Source organism: Medicago truncatula, chromosome 1 (assembly GCF_003473485.1).
Source record: "Medicago truncatula cultivar Jemalong A17 chromosome 1, MtrunA17r5.0-ANR, whole genome shotgun sequence".
NCBI lineage: Eukaryota > Viridiplantae > Streptophyta > Magnoliopsida > Fabales > Fabaceae > Medicago > Medicago truncatula.
The window spans coordinates 44,132,700-44,153,061 of record NC_053042.1 but is presented as its reverse complement, the minus strand read 5'-3'; the positions used below and the strand labels follow the sequence as shown (position 1 = coordinate 44,153,061).

The 20,362-nt window shown below is 34.4% G+C and overlaps 3 protein-coding genes across 3 annotated transcripts; all 3 read left to right on the top strand.

The window, feature by feature from the left end:
• Nucleotides 1-4,961: 4,961 nt before the first annotated feature.
• Nucleotides 4,962-10,976, top strand: LOC11422348 (uncharacterized). The gene is made up of 10 exons (XM_003591584.3): nt 4,962-5,324; nt 5,523-7,927; nt 8,019-8,315; nt 8,405-8,491; nt 8,960-9,112; nt 9,356-9,519; nt 9,600-9,747; nt 10,020-10,142; nt 10,303-10,390; nt 10,690-10,976. Exons 2-10 carry the CDS (start codon nt 5,633-5,635, stop codon nt 10,875-10,877), a joined length of 3,543 nt encoding a protein of 1,180 aa, XP_003591632.1. The 5' UTR covers nt 4,962-5,324; nt 5,523-5,632; the 3' UTR covers nt 10,878-10,976.
• Nucleotides 10,977-11,860: 884 nt separating this feature from the next.
• LOC11410238 (uncharacterized) lies at nt 11,861-15,071 on the top strand. The gene is made up of 5 exons (XM_003591583.4): nt 11,861-11,989; nt 12,073-12,172; nt 13,062-13,311; nt 14,574-14,696; nt 14,783-15,071. Exons 1-5 carry the CDS (start codon nt 11,895-11,897, stop codon nt 14,905-14,907), a joined length of 693 nt encoding a protein of 230 aa, XP_003591631.1. The 5' UTR covers nt 11,861-11,894; the 3' UTR covers nt 14,908-15,071.
• Nucleotides 15,072-16,643: 1,572 nt separating this feature from the next.
• Nucleotides 16,644-19,972, top strand: LOC11417122 (uncharacterized). The gene is made up of 5 exons (XM_003591580.4): nt 16,644-16,885; nt 16,981-17,164; nt 17,351-17,765; nt 18,604-18,684; nt 19,108-19,972. Exons 1-5 carry the CDS (start codon nt 16,820-16,822, stop codon nt 19,601-19,603), a joined length of 1,242 nt encoding a protein of 413 aa, XP_003591628.1. The 5' UTR covers nt 16,644-16,819; the 3' UTR covers nt 19,604-19,972.
• The last annotated feature ends 390 nt before the right edge of the window (nt 19,973-20,362 follow it).

Sequence of the window (20,362 nt, the reverse complement as noted above, 5' to 3'; positions counted from 1 at the left end):
TTATGGTTGTCCTAAAAGTTGTCAACCAAATGGTTGTTCAAATAACACTCCTCTTTTTAAAAAAAAAAATCTTATTCCTTCTCCTCCTCTTCTCATTTTAATTTGATTGTTCCATTTATGACTTAGTTACTTTGGTCTCCTTTAAATTTTAGTGTTTCTCAACATTTAAATTGTTTCCTTTGTCGAAGATATGTGTGTAACACACGTATGCGAAATCATTTCATATTTATGTTGATATTTGGATGAACTCACTTTCGTGAAACTGGCTCACAAATGTACTGAAAATTTGATGATCATACACATACATAAATTAAGTTTACGTGTACTTGAATAAATTTTGAAAATTCATAACTTAAAAATGATATATTGACTAAATTTACATATACATTAAAGTAGAAATTTCATATGTTGTGAAATCAACAAAAGAAGTGGATCAAATAACAACGATGAAAATTAAACAACTCCAACAAATTGAGAGTCAACCTATTTTTTCAATGTTACTCAAACTTTCTTTTTTTAAGAAAACAAGGTTGACTCAAATAAGCTTATCAAAAATCATTATGACTTGAATCACCCTATATAGCCATAAGACATTTGTTGCAACATGATATGAATCACCACTAGGTAAGAGAGAGAATACTAGAGAAAAATGTTTCATAAAGTCGAGACAAAATATCTTCTCGTATTTCTTGCCTCGCGTTTCAAATGTCTACCTTTGTTAAAGAGTCATACATCGGACAAAAGATGTTCTAAACATGTGTTTATAAGTGGGGTCAATCCTCACCTCATAAGCCGGTTTTGTGAGGTTGTGTTAGATCCAACCACGATTTCTAACATGGTATTAGAGCTTATCGATCGGGCAACCCACCATTTATATACACGCACCAAGTTCAAAAGTGTTGGGCGCGAGGGGCATATTGAGAAAACTCAAGTCTCATATAAGATAGAAAGGACTCTTGATGAAAGTTTATAAAGAGAAGACATCCCTCATCACCTTACAAATTGATTTTGTAAAGATGTGTAAGACCCCAAATTTCAATAACCTTCAACATATCTCTCCTCCTTTGAACTTTTCATCCCTATATTTCAAGGATTAAAATGGTCTACTTTGTTTTGATTTTGTTGTCTACCCCTAACCTATCTCTCTCCTTTTATGCGCATACAACAACTACTCATGATCCTATTTTTGATAATATTTGGAGAGTAAATAGGCAATTACCCTCCTGAAATTGTAAGTTTTGTCAATTACCCCTCTTAAATTAACAAAACTTCAATTACCCCCTTGGAATTGCACAACGTTAATTAATTTACCCCCTCCGTCAAATTCTTTTGTTAGTCAACATGACGTTTTGCAAATACCCCGTGAAGTTTTGTACTTATGTGCAAAATGCCCCCTGAACTTGAAAATTTATATTTTTTTTTTCTTATCCTTAAAAGTGACTGCATTATCACTTAATTGTGGAGCATATTAGCTAAGTTTTGACGGTATTATAAGAGTCATTCTTTTGGAGGACAACACATAATTTGATGGGAATGGTGAATGGCCACACCAGCCTCATAGTCCTTCCTATAATTGCCTTTTTTGAAAACTGTTATGAGTGTTATGCACTGCTCAACTCATGTTTCAATTACAGACCTCCAAATATCTCATCATGCTTTAGGTGTTTAACATGCCTTCAATATGTCTGGGAAGAGCTTGATTATGTGGCATTTAACACTGGAAGATGCTTTGATTTAGACCACATTGGGAGCTTCCAACACTTTACAAGAATCAAAAGTGGTTATGTTATGTTTGTTAAGGGTTCAAAACCAATGCTTTCTGTTTGGATTCATATCTTTGTAAGAGAAATACCTATTGCTTTCACTCACATAATATTTCTATAATTTTTCCTTGCTTATGTGGGTATACATGCTGATTTGTTGAATGAACCCACTTTGTATTCCACTCTATTCTTTGATTCGGTATCAAGCAATCCCTTTTGGTCAATGTTTGTGATAGCCAACACTATGCTAGTGTTGCAAGCTCACAGAGGGGTTGATTTAGGTACTCTTTATGAACAAATGGAAATGCATGGTGGATAAGGTGTAGAGTTTGCTATAATGATAGAATTGCAGCAAGTAACAATTATGAATGCTGAGTCCAAATATGCCAAGCTTCAAGAAGGAATGGGCTCCTATAGCTTGAGCATGTCCCAAGCCTCAAGAGTTAATCTCTGCTCAAACACACCGAGTACTCACATGTTGTATACCCTCAAGAGTTAATTCTCTCATGTTTTTATTATCCATTTAAAAAGTTTGACGGAGGGGATAAATTGATTAACGTTGTGCAATTTCAGAGGTAATTAAAGTTTTATTAATTTTAAGGGGGTAATTGACGAAACCTACAATTTCAAGGGGTAATTGTCTATTTACTCAATATTTAGACTTGAAATTGATATACAAATGATGCGCGTCACTCTAGAGAGTATGAGTGGTTGAATTAGTTCATTTCTAATGATGATATTGGTCAAACTCAAGCTTGTTGGTCCACTTTCTTTGAAGTGGCATTTATGAGATTTTTTTAAAAGGTCGTAACAACCTTGTCTTTTCACAACCCACTTCTTTAGATATCCTTTTGTTAGGATAATGTTTCATGAACACCATTTTTTCCATACATACTATATACCACTCCCATATGAGAGTGTGTGAATGTGAGTTTTTTGTGTGTGTGGGGACCACATGGACACATGTCACAATTGTGTATGGATGTATAAATGGTACATACTACCTAAGGTGGTTTATGTATCACTAGTACTCTATTAGTTATCTGTTAGTTATGGTATGTTTCAAGTCAAGCTCAATCAATAAACAAGGTTAATCTATATCCCGAAGTACGAAGTTGTGGACTCTTGATCCAAACCTTCTCAAGGCTAGTTCAAATTGAATGCCAATGGTTCTTTTATAACCTCATCTCCTGATTCTTCTTATGGCGGTATTGCTCATGATTTTGAAGGTAATTTAGTCAAAGGATTTCCAAATAGAGTTGGATTTAGACACACGTGTGGTGGTCAATATATTACTGCACATTCATGATACTCCTCATGTTTGCATCTTCAACCTCTTCTTCAAGAGGATCTTTTTCTTCTCCAACTTGCCTATTGAAGAACTTATGTTATTCATATCTTCAAATAAGTTAATAGATGTAGTGATTTTCCAGTTAATTTGGGTCGTTCATTTCAAACTAGACTTTCAATTTGATGCTAGTGAATGAACCCTTTTCTTTTTAAGTCTTATTTTAGGGGTGATGTAAGGGGTGTTTGCTTGCCTCATATTTTATTCATTAAAAAAATCTTAGTATCATATAATACTGAAATTCTGGCACGTTAGACTTACGATGTTCTATGCGATGTTTCAACATAAGTTATACAGAAATAGATATTAAATAAAATATTTCGAACATGAAGCTAACACAAGACAAGGAAAATGCAAAGCATAAAGTAAAATGCACAGTGAGTTTGTTAACCCAGTTCAGTGCAACGTTACCTACTCAGGGGGCTACCAAGCCAGGAAGGAAATCCACTAGTGTAGTCCGTATTCAATAGCTCTCAGCAAACTCCTCGTTTGCACTAATGACCTAGGACCTAGCCGTACTGACTTCAACCTAGGAACTCATATATCTGAGATCTCATCTCACTCCCTTACAACTGATCACAACCCCTGTGATTCTCAAACTACAAACACAATGAAATAAAGTTACCTTCAAACAAAATAACTAAAAACTGTACTTCACAGCTTTGGTGCAGTTTACAAACTACCTAACTCTTTGCTTAAAAGTTTCAGAGTAGTGCACAAAATACAACTCAAAACACAGTCCTAAACATGCATCAAGATGATACACGAAAGGCTCACATAAACAGACTCAAAATCATAGATGATCTATTCTTCAAATGACGGCTTGAATACTTCTCTAGGTCTTCCAGTCTTGTTTAAATACTGAAGCAATACGGGTCATAAATCTTGTTGGGCTTTAGAACAATCCTGTGATCCATTTCACGTACAACAGAACCAGAAAAGAAAACTCCTAATATGTAGGCACATAATTAGGAACATCCTGATCACCTCCAAACTTTCCTAAGTAGATAACACAATTTTAGGAAATCACAAACCAATCTGATCCTGTGCTAAAAACACACAGCTTGACCAACAAGAATAAAGACGTGGATTCCTTAATTAAAATAACGTGTGTGTAAAACAAGGCAAGGTGCAGGTCAACTGAACCATGCCAGGATGTTGGCACATCTTGTACAACATCTCACATGAATATTAATTTTAGGCAAAAGTGAAGCCAATCTACAAATATCCAACAAATACATTTGTCTAACATCAACAGTAATACAAATGTCAAAGTAACTAACAATATCAACTTTTTATTAAAAACAACAATTATTTAGATTCTTAATACATCTGTATAAATTTTTAAGACAGATATTGTATTAAATTTTAACTTGTACAAACAACATGATACATTTGTATAAATTTTAACTTGGTTATAAAATGTACAATTTTCAATATAATACATTTGTCATAACATGTGTAAATTTATACATGATAAAATAATCCATACACTAACAATCTACTATGATCTTTCACAATTTTCTTGCAAGACTGTTTAGTCACCGACAAAAAATAATATCAAATTAGTTTCCCACTTATTAAGCGAAGAGAGCCCATGCTCACTAACCACAAATAAATGTCTTTCATGCACTTTTTTTTTTTAGAAAATACTAACAAATGTTTCAAACAAGTCTTTAAAAAAAAACCTAAAAATAATATTTAAATACCTTAAATAATAACTTTTTTAAAAATAATTTCATAATTTAAAATCCTTAAAAAGTAGTCGGGATATTCCTTAACAAAGATTTGTTTTGTTTTATGTTTTATTAAAAGAAAATGTTATTAAATGACAATTAATTTTCCCCATTTAAAACATCGTACTTATATATGATGTGGACATAGATAGAAGAGAAGAGTAACTCCTTGTTTTTCTCTAACAGACCAAATCCTTTCCGCGCCATTTTAAGCAAATATTCTTCTCCAACATCTCCATTGGTAGTAACCTCCGATCCTCATGGAATTCTTTCATCTCTCTCTCAACAACGATCTCTCTCTCAAACAAACAAACCATCTCTTTCTCTTTCCAAATTCCCAACAAAAACAAATTTCAGCCCCCATTTTTCTCTTTTGGGTTCTTCCAACCCTACCGGCCCCAAAACCTTGCATCCCCAACACAACAATCTCTCAGCCTCAATTTCACGTTCACCTTCACTTTATGGACACACAGACAGGTAATTTAATTTTTCTAATTACTCCCTTTTATTTTAGGTTTCACATCATTCCTCCTTTGTTCTTCATAAGTTGTTCATAGTTTTATTTTATTGCACCCTTGCTTCTTCACAATTTAATTTTAAAAAAATAATAGAGAAAGAAATAGGTTCTGCATTTATCTCAATTTATTTTTGTTGATCATGTCTGTATTTCTATAGGGTTTAAATTCTCAAGCTCGAATGATTAAATGCGGGATGGGCATTGAGAATTTTTTAAGAGTTTATTGCAAAAGGTGGGTTGGGTTAAGCTAACTGTATATTTTTCAATCATGAGTAATGAGGACCCTGGAATTTCAGGCTATCAATATAAAGGTACAACAAGTGTTGTGTTTAGTGACATAACCTCTTCTGATAAAGACGATGAAGATAATATATGTCTACAGACCGGTGAAGAATTTTCTGCGGAGTTCTTACGTGATCGGGTTGCTTTAAGGAGACTTCCTGTTATAACTGACTCAGAGCAGCACCTGCCAAACAGATTGGACTTCAATACAATTAATAATAGTAACAATTACCAACTGGTTCATGAGAATCAAAATCATGTTCTTGGACTAGGGAGAATGGGTTCTGATAGTAATTTGGATTTGTCAGAGATTGCTTTAGCTAGAGGCTATGTTGCTGAAGTTGATAACAGAGGTTATCATAATAATTTGAGCAGATACCAGTGTGAACACGGTCCTATAAGACAAGCATCAAGTGCGTTTTCAAGACAATTATCTGGTAGGTTTTCTGATGGAAGTGATCAAGGTTCCTCGATACCAAATACTCCAACCATTTATGCTGTTGAGTCTCCTCGTTCGTGCCATCCTTATGGAACAGTATTCTCAGAAGGTTCCTTTTACAAAAAGATAAAGTTTCTATGTAGTTTTGGAGGTCGAATACTGCCAAGGCCAAATGACGGGAAGCTGAGATATGTCGGTGGGGAGACACGGATTATATCGATTGGGAAAAACATGACACACGAGGAACTTACGGGGAAGACTTATGGTATTTGCAATCAAACCCACATTATCAAATACCAACTCCCTGGAGAGGATCTTGACGCTCTTATTTCTGTTTGTTCCGATGAGGATCTTCATCATATGATTGAGGAGTATGAAGAGCTTGAAAGAGCTGGAGGATCTCAACGACTTAGGATTTTTCTCGTAACTTCAAATGAATCTGAGAGTCCAAGTTCTAATGAATTAAGAGTCAATCAACAAAGTGACGTCGATTATCACTATGTTGTTGCTGTTAATGGTATGCTGGATCCAAGTCCGCGAAAGAATTCTAGTGGGATGAGTTTGGCAAGTCACACAAACCAGTTTGCAAATACCTCTGATTACAACAGTCCACATTTCCATAGGGAATCATCCACATCTTCATTTGATTCAGAAGCAAAGGATTGCAACCCAACCTCTTCAAAGTTGACAAGCATAATGTCAAAACGAGGTCCATATTTAACAGCATTAAATGTACCAGGAAGGTCATTTAATCAAAAGCCTCCATCTCCCATCCGCGTACTGCCTAAAGATCTAAAAATATCTAAAGTTCAGTTATTTAAGGATCAACCATATAATGTTGCTAATGAAAACATTATTCCCTTTGTCGCAGAAAAAGTTCCAGGTGACAACTCTTTGTATGTAGACAATACCAATTTTGTTAATCCGATTGCTTATTATAACAAACTTCCTCAAGGGTCTCCATGTGTGAACTGTCATCCTAGTAATCAATATACATTGGAGTCTGACCATGTCAAGAAGTCTAATGATGAGTTTCATTTTCACAAACGAAGCAATAGTAATGAATTTGTCTCTTCTGCAATTTGTAATCAAAGAGATATGATATTCGAGAGACCTTTAGTTAACAACGAATTAGGTTCATACCATTTTAACAAGATTGTCTCTTATCATCCTCACGAGTCATCGAGTGTATTTTCGGTGTCTAATGACAGAGATGTATCTCAGTATAGAATGTTGCATGCACTTTCCGACTCAACACTTCTAGAGAATAGTGAGAACTACAAAGGCCAATTGCAATTTCCGCTTAATGTTGAGAGAGACAAATTGTCATCACTAGAAACTTCGAGTTCTTTGGGAGAATGTTCGGTACATCTAGGAGAGATAAATGATGGGAAAGAACGTATGATTTTACATCAAAACTTGCCGACTTTTGGAACAAGCACTAGTTTCAAGAGATTGTCAGAAATTGGTACAGAGAACTTACACTGCAAAGATAAAAACATTGGTTGGCTCAATGAAAAAGTTGGAGTTATGCCAAAACACTTACAACACATATACTACCAGCATGGTGCCTCCTCATCTTCACCAGATTTACAAAGCAGTGGATACAATGCATCTGCTGCACCTTTTATCTCTTCACAGTCCATTGGAAGTATGACAGAGCAACCCCATGGTATACCATTAGACACAATTGCTTATGAGTTTTCTGTGACGAGCCAAAATTCATCAACACACCAATATGATGTGTCGGAGACAAAAGATGGCCAACCACCTCCCCCTGGCTCTTTTGAATTACGATCTACTGAGTCCCAAATTGACACAGAGTCTACACTAGCTATCTCAGTAAGTATATGATGTAACCTTTGTTTTTTCAAATAAACTATGTGATTGCAGGTAATAATATAAGTATTTTCATTTTTTTTTTTTAATTTAGTATCCAGATATGGTTTCTTCTTCACTAAGAGAGGTTGTTGTCCATGACGACAATCCTGCATACTACCAGAACCAAAAGGACGAAAACATAGTCACTGACAAACGATATTATGAATACATTGATGAATTTTGCATCAATAAGCCAAAATCAGCAGCAGTTGTCAAAGAGACGGTTGAGTATATATCTTTAGGTATCCAATCATGCTTACAAGCCGTGTCAAATACAGCGGAAGAGGACAAACACACATCTCTTGAAAAAGCAGGGGTATTGTGTGTTATTCCAGAATTTGAAAGTAAGGTGAGAATAATTTGAAACTGTCATGTTGGTGCTTTATATGTGATAACTATGTTATATAATTGACTTGTGGTTATTATCTACAATGATAGCCTCCAAAAGCTGATAGTGGAAACTTCACTAAGCCTATGGGTGATTCAAAAACATCTGAAATAGAGTCTGAACTTCATGGTTTACAGGTATCAAACCACTAGATTTTGGTGTATTGATGTATATCTGCATTTCCATCGTTGTTATAATAATAAACTCTCAAATTTCATTAGGTATTATTTGGTTGATTAAAACCACTTATTTACTTATCTTCATTTTTTACTAATTGGTTTTGTCGACTAATATGAAACATGAGAGTGATGATGACTGTTGTATTGAATTTCAGTAATATGAGGTTTACATGCAAAGAGATACTTCAAAGTTATTGTTCTGGAAATAACACTTGCATTATTATAATATATTGTTGTTAATTATACGAAGACTAATAGCAGTCTTCATTATTTGATCAAATCGTGCTAGGACTAGTTCCACCTGAGATCTAATCTTTCCTCCAATTTTTGGCTTTTTAATTTTTTTAGTAGAAAGATTGAAAGAAGGCAAATCAAAATCCACAAGTATCCATGTTTAACCCAAATACTTCATGTGTAAAAATATAGATTATTGAGAATGGTGATATCGAAGAACTACATGAGTTAGGATCTGGAACCTTTGGAACCGTGTATCATGGCAAATGGAGGGGAACAGATGTTGCAATTAAGAGAATAAAAAATAGTTGTTTTGCTGGTAGATTTTCCGAGCAAGAGCGGTTGGTAAGTATCCATTGAGTATAAAGTATAAACAAATTGACTTTATTAGTGTTGTTTATTTAGTTTTTCTTTCAAACTTATATTATAAAATTTCTTATAAAAAGTTATTCATGGTAAAGTGCTTCCATGATGAATGAATGGGGAAGGGAAAATCTCATATTTACAGGCCATTAACATTAATTCACATATAATTATTTTTCTGTATGAGGTTTCTTAGTTATATGCTTATTGAGTTTGTTTCTCTAGACTAAAGATTTTTGGAGAGAGGCAAAGATTCTATCAACTCTTCACCATCCAAATGTGGTGGCATTTTACGGAGTAGTTCCAGATGGCCCAGGTGGAACATTGGCAACTGTAGCAGAATATATGGTACATGGATCACTGAGGAATGTTCTCTTGAAGAAGGAAAGGTAAGCAAGCTCTCACATATATAGGTTGTGAATTGTTAATTAATTTTGAATTCATCACTCTTACTAAAGTATACTCGCAGAGTACTTGACCGTCGTAAAAGGATCATGATTGCAATGGATGCAGCCTTTGGCATGGAATATTTGCATTTGAAAAATATTGTTCATTTTGATTTGAAGTGTGATAATTTACTTGTCAACTTGGGCGATCCAGAACGACCTGTATGTAAGGTACTTTGCAGCAGAAACAATTTTTTTTTCCCTTCTAACTCATGAGCATTTAAGAAAGTGTTGTAAACATTTGATATCATATCACGTTTATCGTAGTCATCTTTTTTATTTAATTATTCAAAATATTTCACAACTATTGATACAAAATTAACCCCGTTGTTATCCTGCTCCCATACTTCTATTGTAGTAATTTTTTTTCCTTTTCGTTTAGAAAGCAATCTTGTTTAAAGAAAGTTGTTGGTCTAATCTCTCTCGCTAAATTTGTTCAATAGGTTGGAGATTTTGGCCTATCAAGAATTAAACGCAACACACTTGTTTCGGGTGGTGTCAGAGGGACCCTTCCATGGATGGCACCAGAATTATTGGATGGTAATAGTTCCAGAGTATCTGAGAAGGTTAGGAATTCATTTGTCTATCTGATCTTTTCTTCAATTTTGACCATTCACTTATATAGTGGATGGAGCAAGTGCTTTCGTGGAGATTATTCACGTTACAGTGGATAGAACAAGTGCTTTCGTGGAGATTATTGAGCTAACTACTTTTTGTCATCTTTAGGTTGATATTTTCTCATTCGGCATCACAATGTGGGAAATCTTGACCGGAGAAGAACCTTATGCAAATATGCATTGTGGTGCCATCATAGGTAAGTTTTTCCATATTAACTCAAAATATAGCCCTCATTTAAGTTTTTTTTTTCCTTCTGTGATCCTTTAGAGATTAGTCTTTTTTGTCATGAATGCGGAAAACCTCTCAAGTGAACTCGAAACTAAAACTGAAACAGTAACAATGTGTCTAATTGTGTATATCTTATTGGCAATTTGTTGCAAACAATTAATAATCATACTGCTTCATTTTTATCTCTAAACATTTATAGTTTTCACAAACATAAATTTTGTTTGAGTTCTAATTATAAGTTTGTTTCCTACTAATTATTTATTGAAGGAGGTATTGTCAGTAATACGCTTAGGCCATCTATTCCAAAACGTTGTGATTCTGAGTGGAAAAGGTTGATGGAAGAGTGTTGGAGTCCTGATCCTGAAATCAGACCATGCTTCACAGAAGTCAAAAATAGACTTCGTAACATGTCAGCTGCACTGCAGAAAAAGAGGCCGAATATTGGAAACCGGTGAAAGCGTATTTCATGTATATGAATGCAAATATGAAAGAAATATTGTATGAGTTTTTTCAGTTTGGTAGTATTGTTTGTATAAAAGCATAGCATAGCATAGGGCATATTCTAAAAATGAGTAGAAGCTTCGCTGCTTTGTAGAATCAAATCTAATATAGAACTAAGTTTCTGACATTCTGCAGAAACTTGACACAACCGATGGTATGTTATCTTGTGACATTAAAGACACGCTTTCAAACTTTAAAAACAGAGTTGATTCATCCATGGTTTAAACTAACCATGAGATAAGACTACCACAATATACCATAATAGTTAACACTTTTGGCTCATCTAGTTGTTAAAAAATTACAAGTAAAGGTAACTTTTTTCTTTCTATTTATTGTTATTATACCGAAATTGCCCTTAACGTTCTCAAGCTTAAATCATATTTAATACATGAAAAATGAGACAATTATATATTTTTTGCAATATATATTGGTGGTTCGTTCATATAGTTTGTGGTGTTGTCTGTAATTGAAATACATTACTTCAACGCCGTGTTTAGTTCATGAGTATGAATGAAAGAAAATAAATTGTGTGATTTATCTACTATTCAAAATAGTGTTAATTAAGTAAATGACTCTTATAAATATTCATAATTTTATTTTTAGTTCCTACAAAATAAAATTACACATTTTAGTGCTGTAAAATTTTCCGTCGGCATTTTTAATCCTTGTAAAATTTTCATCAACATTCTTAGTCTCCATAAAAATTTTCCGCCAAACATTTTTATCCCTAAAATGCTAAAGGAAAATGACACTTGGATTAAAAAAATTTGATTTGATTTTGTAGATACTAAAAACAAAATTCTAAATATTTATAAAGATTATTTACTTAATTAACCCTTTGAAATAAAAGAAAGCCATCATTTTGGCGCGTATAGGAATTGAGTTTTGAATTTCACGTTCCCGCGATGAGTGTGACTCACACATAAGAACAAAAATTAGAATTTTCTTCCCCTCAAACTCAATTCAACGCAATGAACTCAAAACCAAAACCTAAAAAAGACGCACCGGTCAGGGCTTTTGGACAGCGATCAATTACTTCAACCTTTCGCACTCTTCCACCTAATTCGTAAGTAATCTCTATATTCCATTTCATTCAATTCAATAACCGCATCAATTTCTTTATCATATTTTCTCTTTCGCTGGAACCAGAAATCAACCTTCGACCAAGACCGAGTCTCCTCGTTTATTGCTTTCACACTTCCTCGACCGCAAACTGCATAAATCTTCCCCAATTACTCATAAAGTTCCGGTAATTTTATATCATTTTCTTAAAATGTATGAATTAATTTTATTTTATTTTCAAATTTGTAGATATGGCTGAACCATTGTTTATTAGTTATTTTTCTTATAGATACAGATTAAGTAAACTACCAACTTAGTAGGACGCTATCAATTAGGTATCTGATCCTGTCAAATTTATTTTACCGATATTAGTCATTCTGAGAGTATGTTAGTGACTAAATTAATAGTAAGTGGTTAATTATAAGGACTGAATTGATAATAAGTTATTAAAATATAGGGATCTAATTGATAGTTAGTGGTTAAATAATGGGACTCGATAGTTTAATAGAGTTAGGGACCTTTTTGAAATACTCATAATCGCAAGGACCTATTCGAGAGCTTCATACCAACTAAGAGAGTAATTTGATGGTTTACTTGTACAAAAGACTCTTAAGAATGTGGATTTAGGTATTTAAGGTTTTGGGCTGATTAGGTCATGTCTGTATAAAAAACTTAATTAAGCACTTATAGTGTAAGTGTTTATCATATTATTGCTTAGGTATAAGCTATTTATATAACAAAAGATAAAATAAAATCACATTGTTTTCATATAAGTTATAAGCTGTTTTCATAACTATCCTAGATAGTTTATGGGCATGTCATAAGCTATATTCGTAAGTTATCCCAAACAATCTCAGACATGCTTATGCCAGTAGATAATCTGAAATAAGTTAATCCAAACAGGCCTTATATGTGGACATGTTGAATGAAAAACAAGTGCTTAATTAGCGTTGTTTCTGAAATTGTGTTATCTAATATTTTGTTAAAGGAAGTGTGTGGATTTATTCCTTGTTTCAATTCAAAAGCACATGTTTTTTTTCTTCTTCTGGTGAAGTTTTCTCATGTATTTTTAATAGGGTAAATCCACACCTTTTGCATCTCCTCTGGGTTTGAGGGTACCGACAAGGGATGAGGTTGGAAATGTCAAACAAATTGAAGAAGAGAGAAAGGGTGCAACCACAGATGATAAGGTGATTTTGGAAATGTTTAAGCATACTGAAGAAGATGGAAAAAACGATTTTGTTATTCCAGTGGATGTTGATGAGTTAGAGAATTCAGTGGCAGATGATGTTCAAGAATCAAAGAAAAGGAAAAATCCATTTGAAGGTTGGCTTTCCTATCCCAATGAATTTGATCCTGGGGTTCTTATAATTTATTATTTTTACTGGAAAGTTGAAACCGTGATTAAGCCAAATAATCCAATTAAAGTATCATTGCTTTTTACTTTCTTGACCAATGACTGCATGTGAGGTTCTTTGCCCTATTTATTGATGTGTTAGAAAGATCTGTGTTTCAGTCTGTCTTGCTAGAAATTCTTGTGAAAAACAACTTATACTGACAACAGCTTTTAAGTCCCTTTTGGAAGTTCAAGTAGCATCACATCTCTGATTTTGTCCTTTGCCCCTATTTTTCATATGCTTCTTTAGGAAACTTAATAGGTTGTAGAATGTGAACATTGGACAAACAGTAATGTGTACTATTGATGAACCAAACAAATTACATTGGTAGAAGAAAAAAAAGTTCTGATAGTAACGAGTCTACTAGCCCTTTTCTTTGTCCCACTATAACAGACTTCATCATAACCTCCAATTTCTCACTCTTTATAACTAACTTACGCTTCATTTCCCTCCTTCACCCGGCAGCTCATCATACTTATTCAATTTGAACCTCTTCCTATAGTAATTTCTCCACACATTAGGCCCATCACCTCCCTTTGGATTCAGTTGACCCAACCCTTCCTTCACATTTCCTATCCGAGCTTCACTACATACATCATTTTAGATTTTGAGTTTGTTCAACCTGATTTTTGTGTTTGGTGACAAGTGTTAGTCTTGTACTGGAACAAGACAACTGTATAGTGATTGTGGTTGAGAAGTTGATATGGAGTTGTCTAATGCTCAAACACCTATTTTTCTGTAGCTAGCAAGTGTTGTGACTCAACAACCTATCAGGATGGATTATTTGTGGTCAAACCAATATGATAGGCAAATCATAAGTTTATAGATTTTAGCTTTTGAGGTTAAGGCACCAAGAACTTACAGTATCGGATTTCAAACTTGTTTCTTGGCATGATTTTGAGCTTAAGTATTAAATTATACTAGTTTTCAAACATATCGGATAGTTGATGTGAATGTGATCGAATGCATTAAAAGATATCCATGAAGTCATCTTATACTGAGGTTTGAGATTGAATGACAGAAAAAGTAAGAACGTGATAACAGATACATTACCTTTCTCTGCTTGCAGCTCTTTAAAAGACTGCCAACATAAAGATGAGTAAAATATTTTAAATTGAACAATCAAATACTTCTTGAACTCTGGATCATAATTTTTTGTTTATTCTCTGGATCCTTTTTGTTCTATAATAGGTAGACATGAGAACCAAACTGTTCGAAAGCATGTGGTAGTTCTTGGAGGTGAATCAAGGTTGAAGCCAAAAAAGCGGACGGAAAATGACTCCAATGGCATAAAGCAAAAACCTTATAATCACTGTATGATTTACATCTATACATATATTTTGTTATAGAGGGTGCATTTGAAATTTTTCATCGTCACTCTTAATATTTTTTACAAGCAGATGCAAATGGTCGCGGCTGGTGGGACTACGACATGGAAGGTGTTGATAATGAGGAATTGGGGGCCAGTGAAGCGTGGGAAGGGGTGGGATCCACCACACTCGGAGGTATAGTAGATTGGCATTGATGTTGATATTGTATATGTTCGTATCTGACAAACGTTTGTAATGTGGCTTAGCTTAAGCTTTGAAATCAATACATTCATAAACTCATTTGTTCCGTGTAGACGAGAGTTCCTCAAAGTGTAAACATTCTTAATTCACTTTGATCTATTTTATTCGCTTCAAATCATCTCTTGAAAATGTTACTTGCCTTAGCTTAGATAGTTTGATTATCTCAAATGATTTTTAAAAAAAAAAGTAATTTAACATGGATTATTGATGATGCCATGTAATTGCAGTTCTTGATCCAAATTGAATCCTAAAACGGTTAGGAGGATTCTATAAATTTCTTGTGATAGGTCAGAAAACTATCTATTTAAAATGTAGTAGACATACATTTTTTTTGGGAAGGAAACACCTCAAAAATCATCAACTAAAACCTGCACCACGATTGACTAAGGTATCTGTAGTAATGCTACACCCCACATGAGTGATGATATATGTACAACGATCGATTTTCCAATAGATGTGATTGATCTTGACCTCCCATGTTGAGTTCAACAATCCTCTAATTTTCCTTAGAAGACTCCAAATCTTGTCCATTCTTCATACTCCTAACAATAATCTGAGTCTACTTGCACCTCAAATTGCTAAACACCTTGCCACTCACCGACCTTCATAAAACCCCCCATTGCTATGCCATTGAAGCTGATGTATATCCAATATGTTTAACAAAGCTTTAAATCCATCTCTCACTCCCATCTTTCAACAAACCTCCACAACCAGCTGCATCTATACTCTTCTTTAAAGCACCATCCGTGTTGAGTCTAGTCCAACCAAAAGGAGGTGGTGACCAACAAATTTTCACACAACCTTTCTGCACTTCCTTCCGAAGCTCATCAAACATTGCAGCATGATTGTAAATTTGCAGCAGCTCAACCACGTGCCTCCAAGGTTTAAAGGGGCTAATGAAGCTAGGATCATGCTCACGCACTCTCAAATTCATCCAGTGCCATAACCAATAACATGTTGCCCACCCTGCATCCCATTTGAGATCCTTGTCTTGACCGATTTGTAGAAATGCATATTTGCCATACATTGTAACAATGTGGTGCTATGCTTGGCGGCTTGATTTAAAAAGATGGAGATAATCATGTTTCTTACTCTGTCAATTAAATGATAAATTTAGTGGAATACTATAGTTAATACATTTGTAGATAGTAAAAAGAGAAATGAAAATCAGAAGGGGACATTACTTTATAATTATTTATTTTACATTATTATTTAAGTTTATTCATTTTTTGGTAGAATAAGTTTTATTTTGATAAACTGTCAATAATAAATCATAAACAATCATATAACTTCCTCCAGGCCATAATAATTGACCTATTTGTGAAAATAACTTGTCTGAAACAAGTCATTATTTTTTGTATACCGAATAAAAACCTCATTATTTAGAAACAAGTCATTATTTAGTTAAGATACTCCCCGTAATAACAAGTGGTATAAGGGCGCCGCAAGGGTTAGTAGGGTAGGACGGTATTTAACTGTGACATGTAGGCCAAGGACACCCACAAACTCAATTAACTCTGATCATACCAACGCTCCATATGCATACATATACCAAATATCACATCACAATCCAACGGTTGAAATAAATTAAGACCTAATAAATTGAAGACCCTCATTCTTGTCGTTTACTAGAATCCACAACTCGTTGATTCCTACGTTTTCAGATTTTTCCGCATCCCACAAAAACAATTTTATTTTCAATATTTTCGTCACCACCCAAAAATCAATTACACCAACCAAAAAAAAAATTGCGTTTAAAAAGTTCAAACAATAAAGATAACTCGTGTTTTTGATAGAGCCACTAAAGGAGGGGAATTTTGGTTTATAAAACCAAAATTCTCTCTCAACAAAAAAAAAAAAAAAACGATGATGAGTCAGAAACTTTGTGTAATGGCTTCTCATGGATTCCCATCTCAAGAATATGCCATGAAGGTGAAATTTTATTAGTTTTGTTTTTGATTTTATTTTATCACTGAAATACTTTTTAGTTTATTTGTTTTAACTGAAATTTTTGTTTATGATGATAGGGTTGTCAACAATTGGTGCCTTGTTACGCACCAAAACCAGATATTGTTAGATATCAGAGTCCTAATCTGAGGTTAAATTCATTTGAGGAATCAAGAATGACGACATCGAAAGAGTGGTTCAATTCAAATCAGTTTGTTGATTTTGATTTGTCAGCTTTAAAGCCAATGGTTATTGATGTACAAGGTGTGTAGCCAATTTATTGAATTGATGCAATATTTTGATTATACAATGTTGATATTTTTAGTTTATTTGTTTTCTTTCCATGTATTAGTAGGATGCTTGAATTGAAAGATACTTTTTTTCCATGTTGTATATTTTTTTACCAGCAATATAGCAGTAACTGAAATTATTCTTGTCTTTTGGTTGCAGCAACTTGTCCAAGCACTGTACTTTTCAGCTTTGGCGTTGTTGGTCAATGCACCGAGCATGATAAAACTTCGCTGTGTATCACATCCGAGACTGCTGAAGCAGTTGTAGATGGTGTTCGTAAAGCTTTGTTGTCTGACTTGATGGGTTTGCAACTTTCAGGGATTAATATACCTCAAATGTCATTGCATCCTCTCATCTACCCAAATAGGACTTTCTACATCTCGAAGCCTTTGCTTGATATTTTTCAAGATTCAGCCCTTAGTTCAAAATTTACTGTTCATCTAAATGGTCAAGTTACGTTTATGGGTACAGAAATTGAGATGAAAGATTTTCTTGCTATAGTTGCCGAGTCATACGTATCAAAACGTACACATAATGGTGAAAAACAGTCTATGCTTGTTCCACACTTCAGTAGGTATGTACATATGTGGAACCGTTTAAATTCAATTGATCACATGAAAATTGAAATCCTTCTGTTTGGGTTACTTTGAGTTACTTTGTCATAATAGAAAAGAATAATCAGGTACTACTTGGTTAAGTTATGACTGTTAATCTATTGATAAACACCAGATTTAATATTTTTAACTTGGCCAAAGTTGCATTTTAAATGTGTTTGTTTTCTATTGTATTGTTTGATACCGGAGGCTTTACAACCTGCATGATAAAGCTTTAACATTGTTGACTCTACCGTGTTGCATTCATGACAAGTAGTTGAAGAATTATATCCATAAGTGTGCGAACAGTGGGCTACGGTGCACGATCTAATAAATTTGTCGTACATATTTTGGTCACTTTGAAAAATTACTAGCTTGTGTTACTCCTGTTTTGCCAGGAGTGCTGTGTTAGTTTGGGTCATTGGGATACTCTCATTTAAGATAGCTGTAAATTTGATCATTGGGACAACAGACTTCTTTTTTCTCCTGATCCCTCCATATGCATGTGACTCTGTTTTTCTTATTTGAATTTTTATATTAATTTATCGAATAATTTTATCTAACCCGGCAACAAATACAAAAATTAGGATGCATATATGATAAGTTTAACTACTATAAGTTAAAGCAGTAAAATTCAATGACTTGCCTTGTTCTTGCATAGTGAGTCCCTACCTGAACTAATTTTCCGACAAACCTTTGAAGTTACGCATACTGCATACATGCTTCAGTTATAGATAATACACATACTTTCTGATTCTCCATATTCAATATTCTATTTTTATCAATCAACTGACTTTTGCTGAAAATCTACATGGACAGGCTGAATATAAATGAAGTGGAGGCCAGAAGTATTTCCCCCACATTGGATATTCACTCTACACTGACCGTTCCTTTAAAAAGGTAGGCAGAATACGTTTTGCATGACAATTGGCTTCCTCCTGAATTTGACATACACAAAATATGCCTATTATAGGAAGTCATTTTTATTCAAAAAACTGTTCATGATCATCCTATCCTCTGTAAACCAAATGAATCATTGGTCTGAGAGCTTTTAATCTAAAAAAGGTATAATTTTATGCCCGACTTAAATTTTATGCATTTTGTTTCCTTCATATGATGTGGATTGAGTTAGGCCTAGCAAATTTTAAGAGAAATAATCATCAGATGAGGGAATCATGTTTGATTTTTGGGCTGTATTATCGATTTCATTTATGTTAACTGTTTCTGTTGCTATTGTTGATAGTCTCATGTGCTGCCATGCAGTGATCACAGTATTTGCTCAAGAAATATATTAATATTTAATGTATTTCTCTTGCTTGACAGTCCGGAGAAAGTCAAAGCCAAGCCATCACGAAAAAAGAAAAAGAAAGTAGCCAGGGAGAGGGATCTGTTCAAGAAGAACTACATTCATGCATGTGAGAGCCTTCTGTTCTTGATGGCTGATAAGAGGCATCATCGGGAAACAGCAATTCTTTCACTGAAGAAATCAGGTCCGGAGCTTCCCGAGCTCCTTACACAATTCTCTGCTGGCATTGCTGGTACTGGCCTTGCTGTTGTGCTATCTGTGATCTGCAAACTAGCTTGCGGAAGGGTCCCCTTTTGTGCGTCTAAGGTCTTCAACACAGGGTTGGGTTTTGGGCTTGTTTGGCTTTCTTGGGGAGTAAATAAGCTGAGGGATACAATTGTTAACATAAGCAAGAATACTGGAAAGATGGGATTGAAAGATGAGGAAATGATTCAAAAGGTGGATAAGAGTCTAAAAGAAGTTTACTTTAGAGCTGCAGCGTTGCTAGTAGTGGCAGTGCTAAGGCTTGCTTGAGTATTATCTCTGAAGAGACGATTACATTCAGTTTGTATATTCATGCGATAACCGTCGTATCTGATTTGTTGGATGTTCAGCCTGATGTCTGCTGAAGTGATAGCGAGGTTTCAAAATAACTGTACCTTCACTTAAGCTTTGACGTTTGGCTTGATCATCACTATGGTATGATTATTACTTCTTAGGTAGTTTTAATTGTCCAAGCAAGTAACGTAAGCATTTGCTTGGCTTTAGTGGTAAGATAAATTGTAAAGTCTAAGGTAGAGTGTTGCAATGAATGAACCGACTGGGTTAGTGAAAATGTTACCAGGTTTTCCTTTTCTTCGTAAATAAAGGTTACATATCTTAGCATAGATTATCACTGCAACAGATTTCATCTCATGCAATCATATTTGGCAAAAGTCATATTCATTAAATGTGCATAGATAAATGATGAGATACGTGCAGAAACATAAGTTTTGATATGGCTCATACTAATAATAAACCGAATAATCGCGATTTACCCTCTGAAAGAAGGCATCATGTAAACACTAGGAAGTGCACACTGAGGTATGCTGTATGCCATTGTCTCTAATTTTTATAAGAACTAGCAGTAATCTATGAGATCATCACTCCACCACAAAAATAAGGGAGTGGAAAATCAACCTTGTAATTGCTGTTTTAGTACTCCAGGGATCAACTTTGTGCCAGCAAAACAAAAATTAAAGTCTGCCTTTGGCAGGTGTGTCTAGACAGTCTTCATATGCGTTGGTCTATGCC

What these genes read in the sequence shown, in the direction of transcription:
- LOC11422348 (XM_003591584.3), top strand. Translation starts at nt 5,633, where the DNA reads ATGAGTAATGAGGACCCTGGAATTTCAGGCTATCAATATAAAGGTACA. An exon ending in GTTCTCTTGAAGAAGGAAAG is followed by an intron (nt 9,520 to 9,599) that starts GTAAGCAAGCTC and finishes GTATACTCGCAG; the next exon opens with AGTACTTGACCGTCGTAAAA. An exon ending in CAGAACGACCTGTATGTAAG is followed by an intron (nt 9,748 to 10,019) that starts GTACTTTGCAGC and finishes TTTGTTCAATAG; the next exon opens with GTTGGAGATTTTGGCCTATC.
- LOC11410238 (XM_003591583.4), top strand. Translation starts at nt 11,895, where the DNA reads ATGAACTCAAAACCAAAACCTAAAAAAGACGCACCGGTCAGGGCTTTT. An exon ending in CGCACTCTTCCACCTAATTC is followed by an intron (nt 11,990 to 12,072) that starts GTAAGTAATCTC and finishes CGCTGGAACCAG; the next exon opens with AAATCAACCTTCGACCAAGA. An exon ending in AAGGAAAAATCCATTTGAAG is followed by an intron (nt 13,312 to 14,573) that starts GTTGGCTTTCCT and finishes GTTCTATAATAG; the next exon opens with GTAGACATGAGAACCAAACT.
- LOC11417122 (XM_003591580.4), top strand. Translation starts at nt 16,820, where the DNA reads ATGATGAGTCAGAAACTTTGTGTAATGGCTTCTCATGGATTCCCATCT. An exon ending in CTCAAGAATATGCCATGAAG is followed by an intron (nt 16,886 to 16,980) that starts GTGAAATTTTAT and finishes TTATGATGATAG; the next exon opens with GGTTGTCAACAATTGGTGCC. An exon ending in AATGGTTATTGATGTACAAG is followed by an intron (nt 17,165 to 17,350) that starts GTGTGTAGCCAA and finishes TTTTGGTTGCAG; the next exon opens with CAACTTGTCCAAGCACTGTA.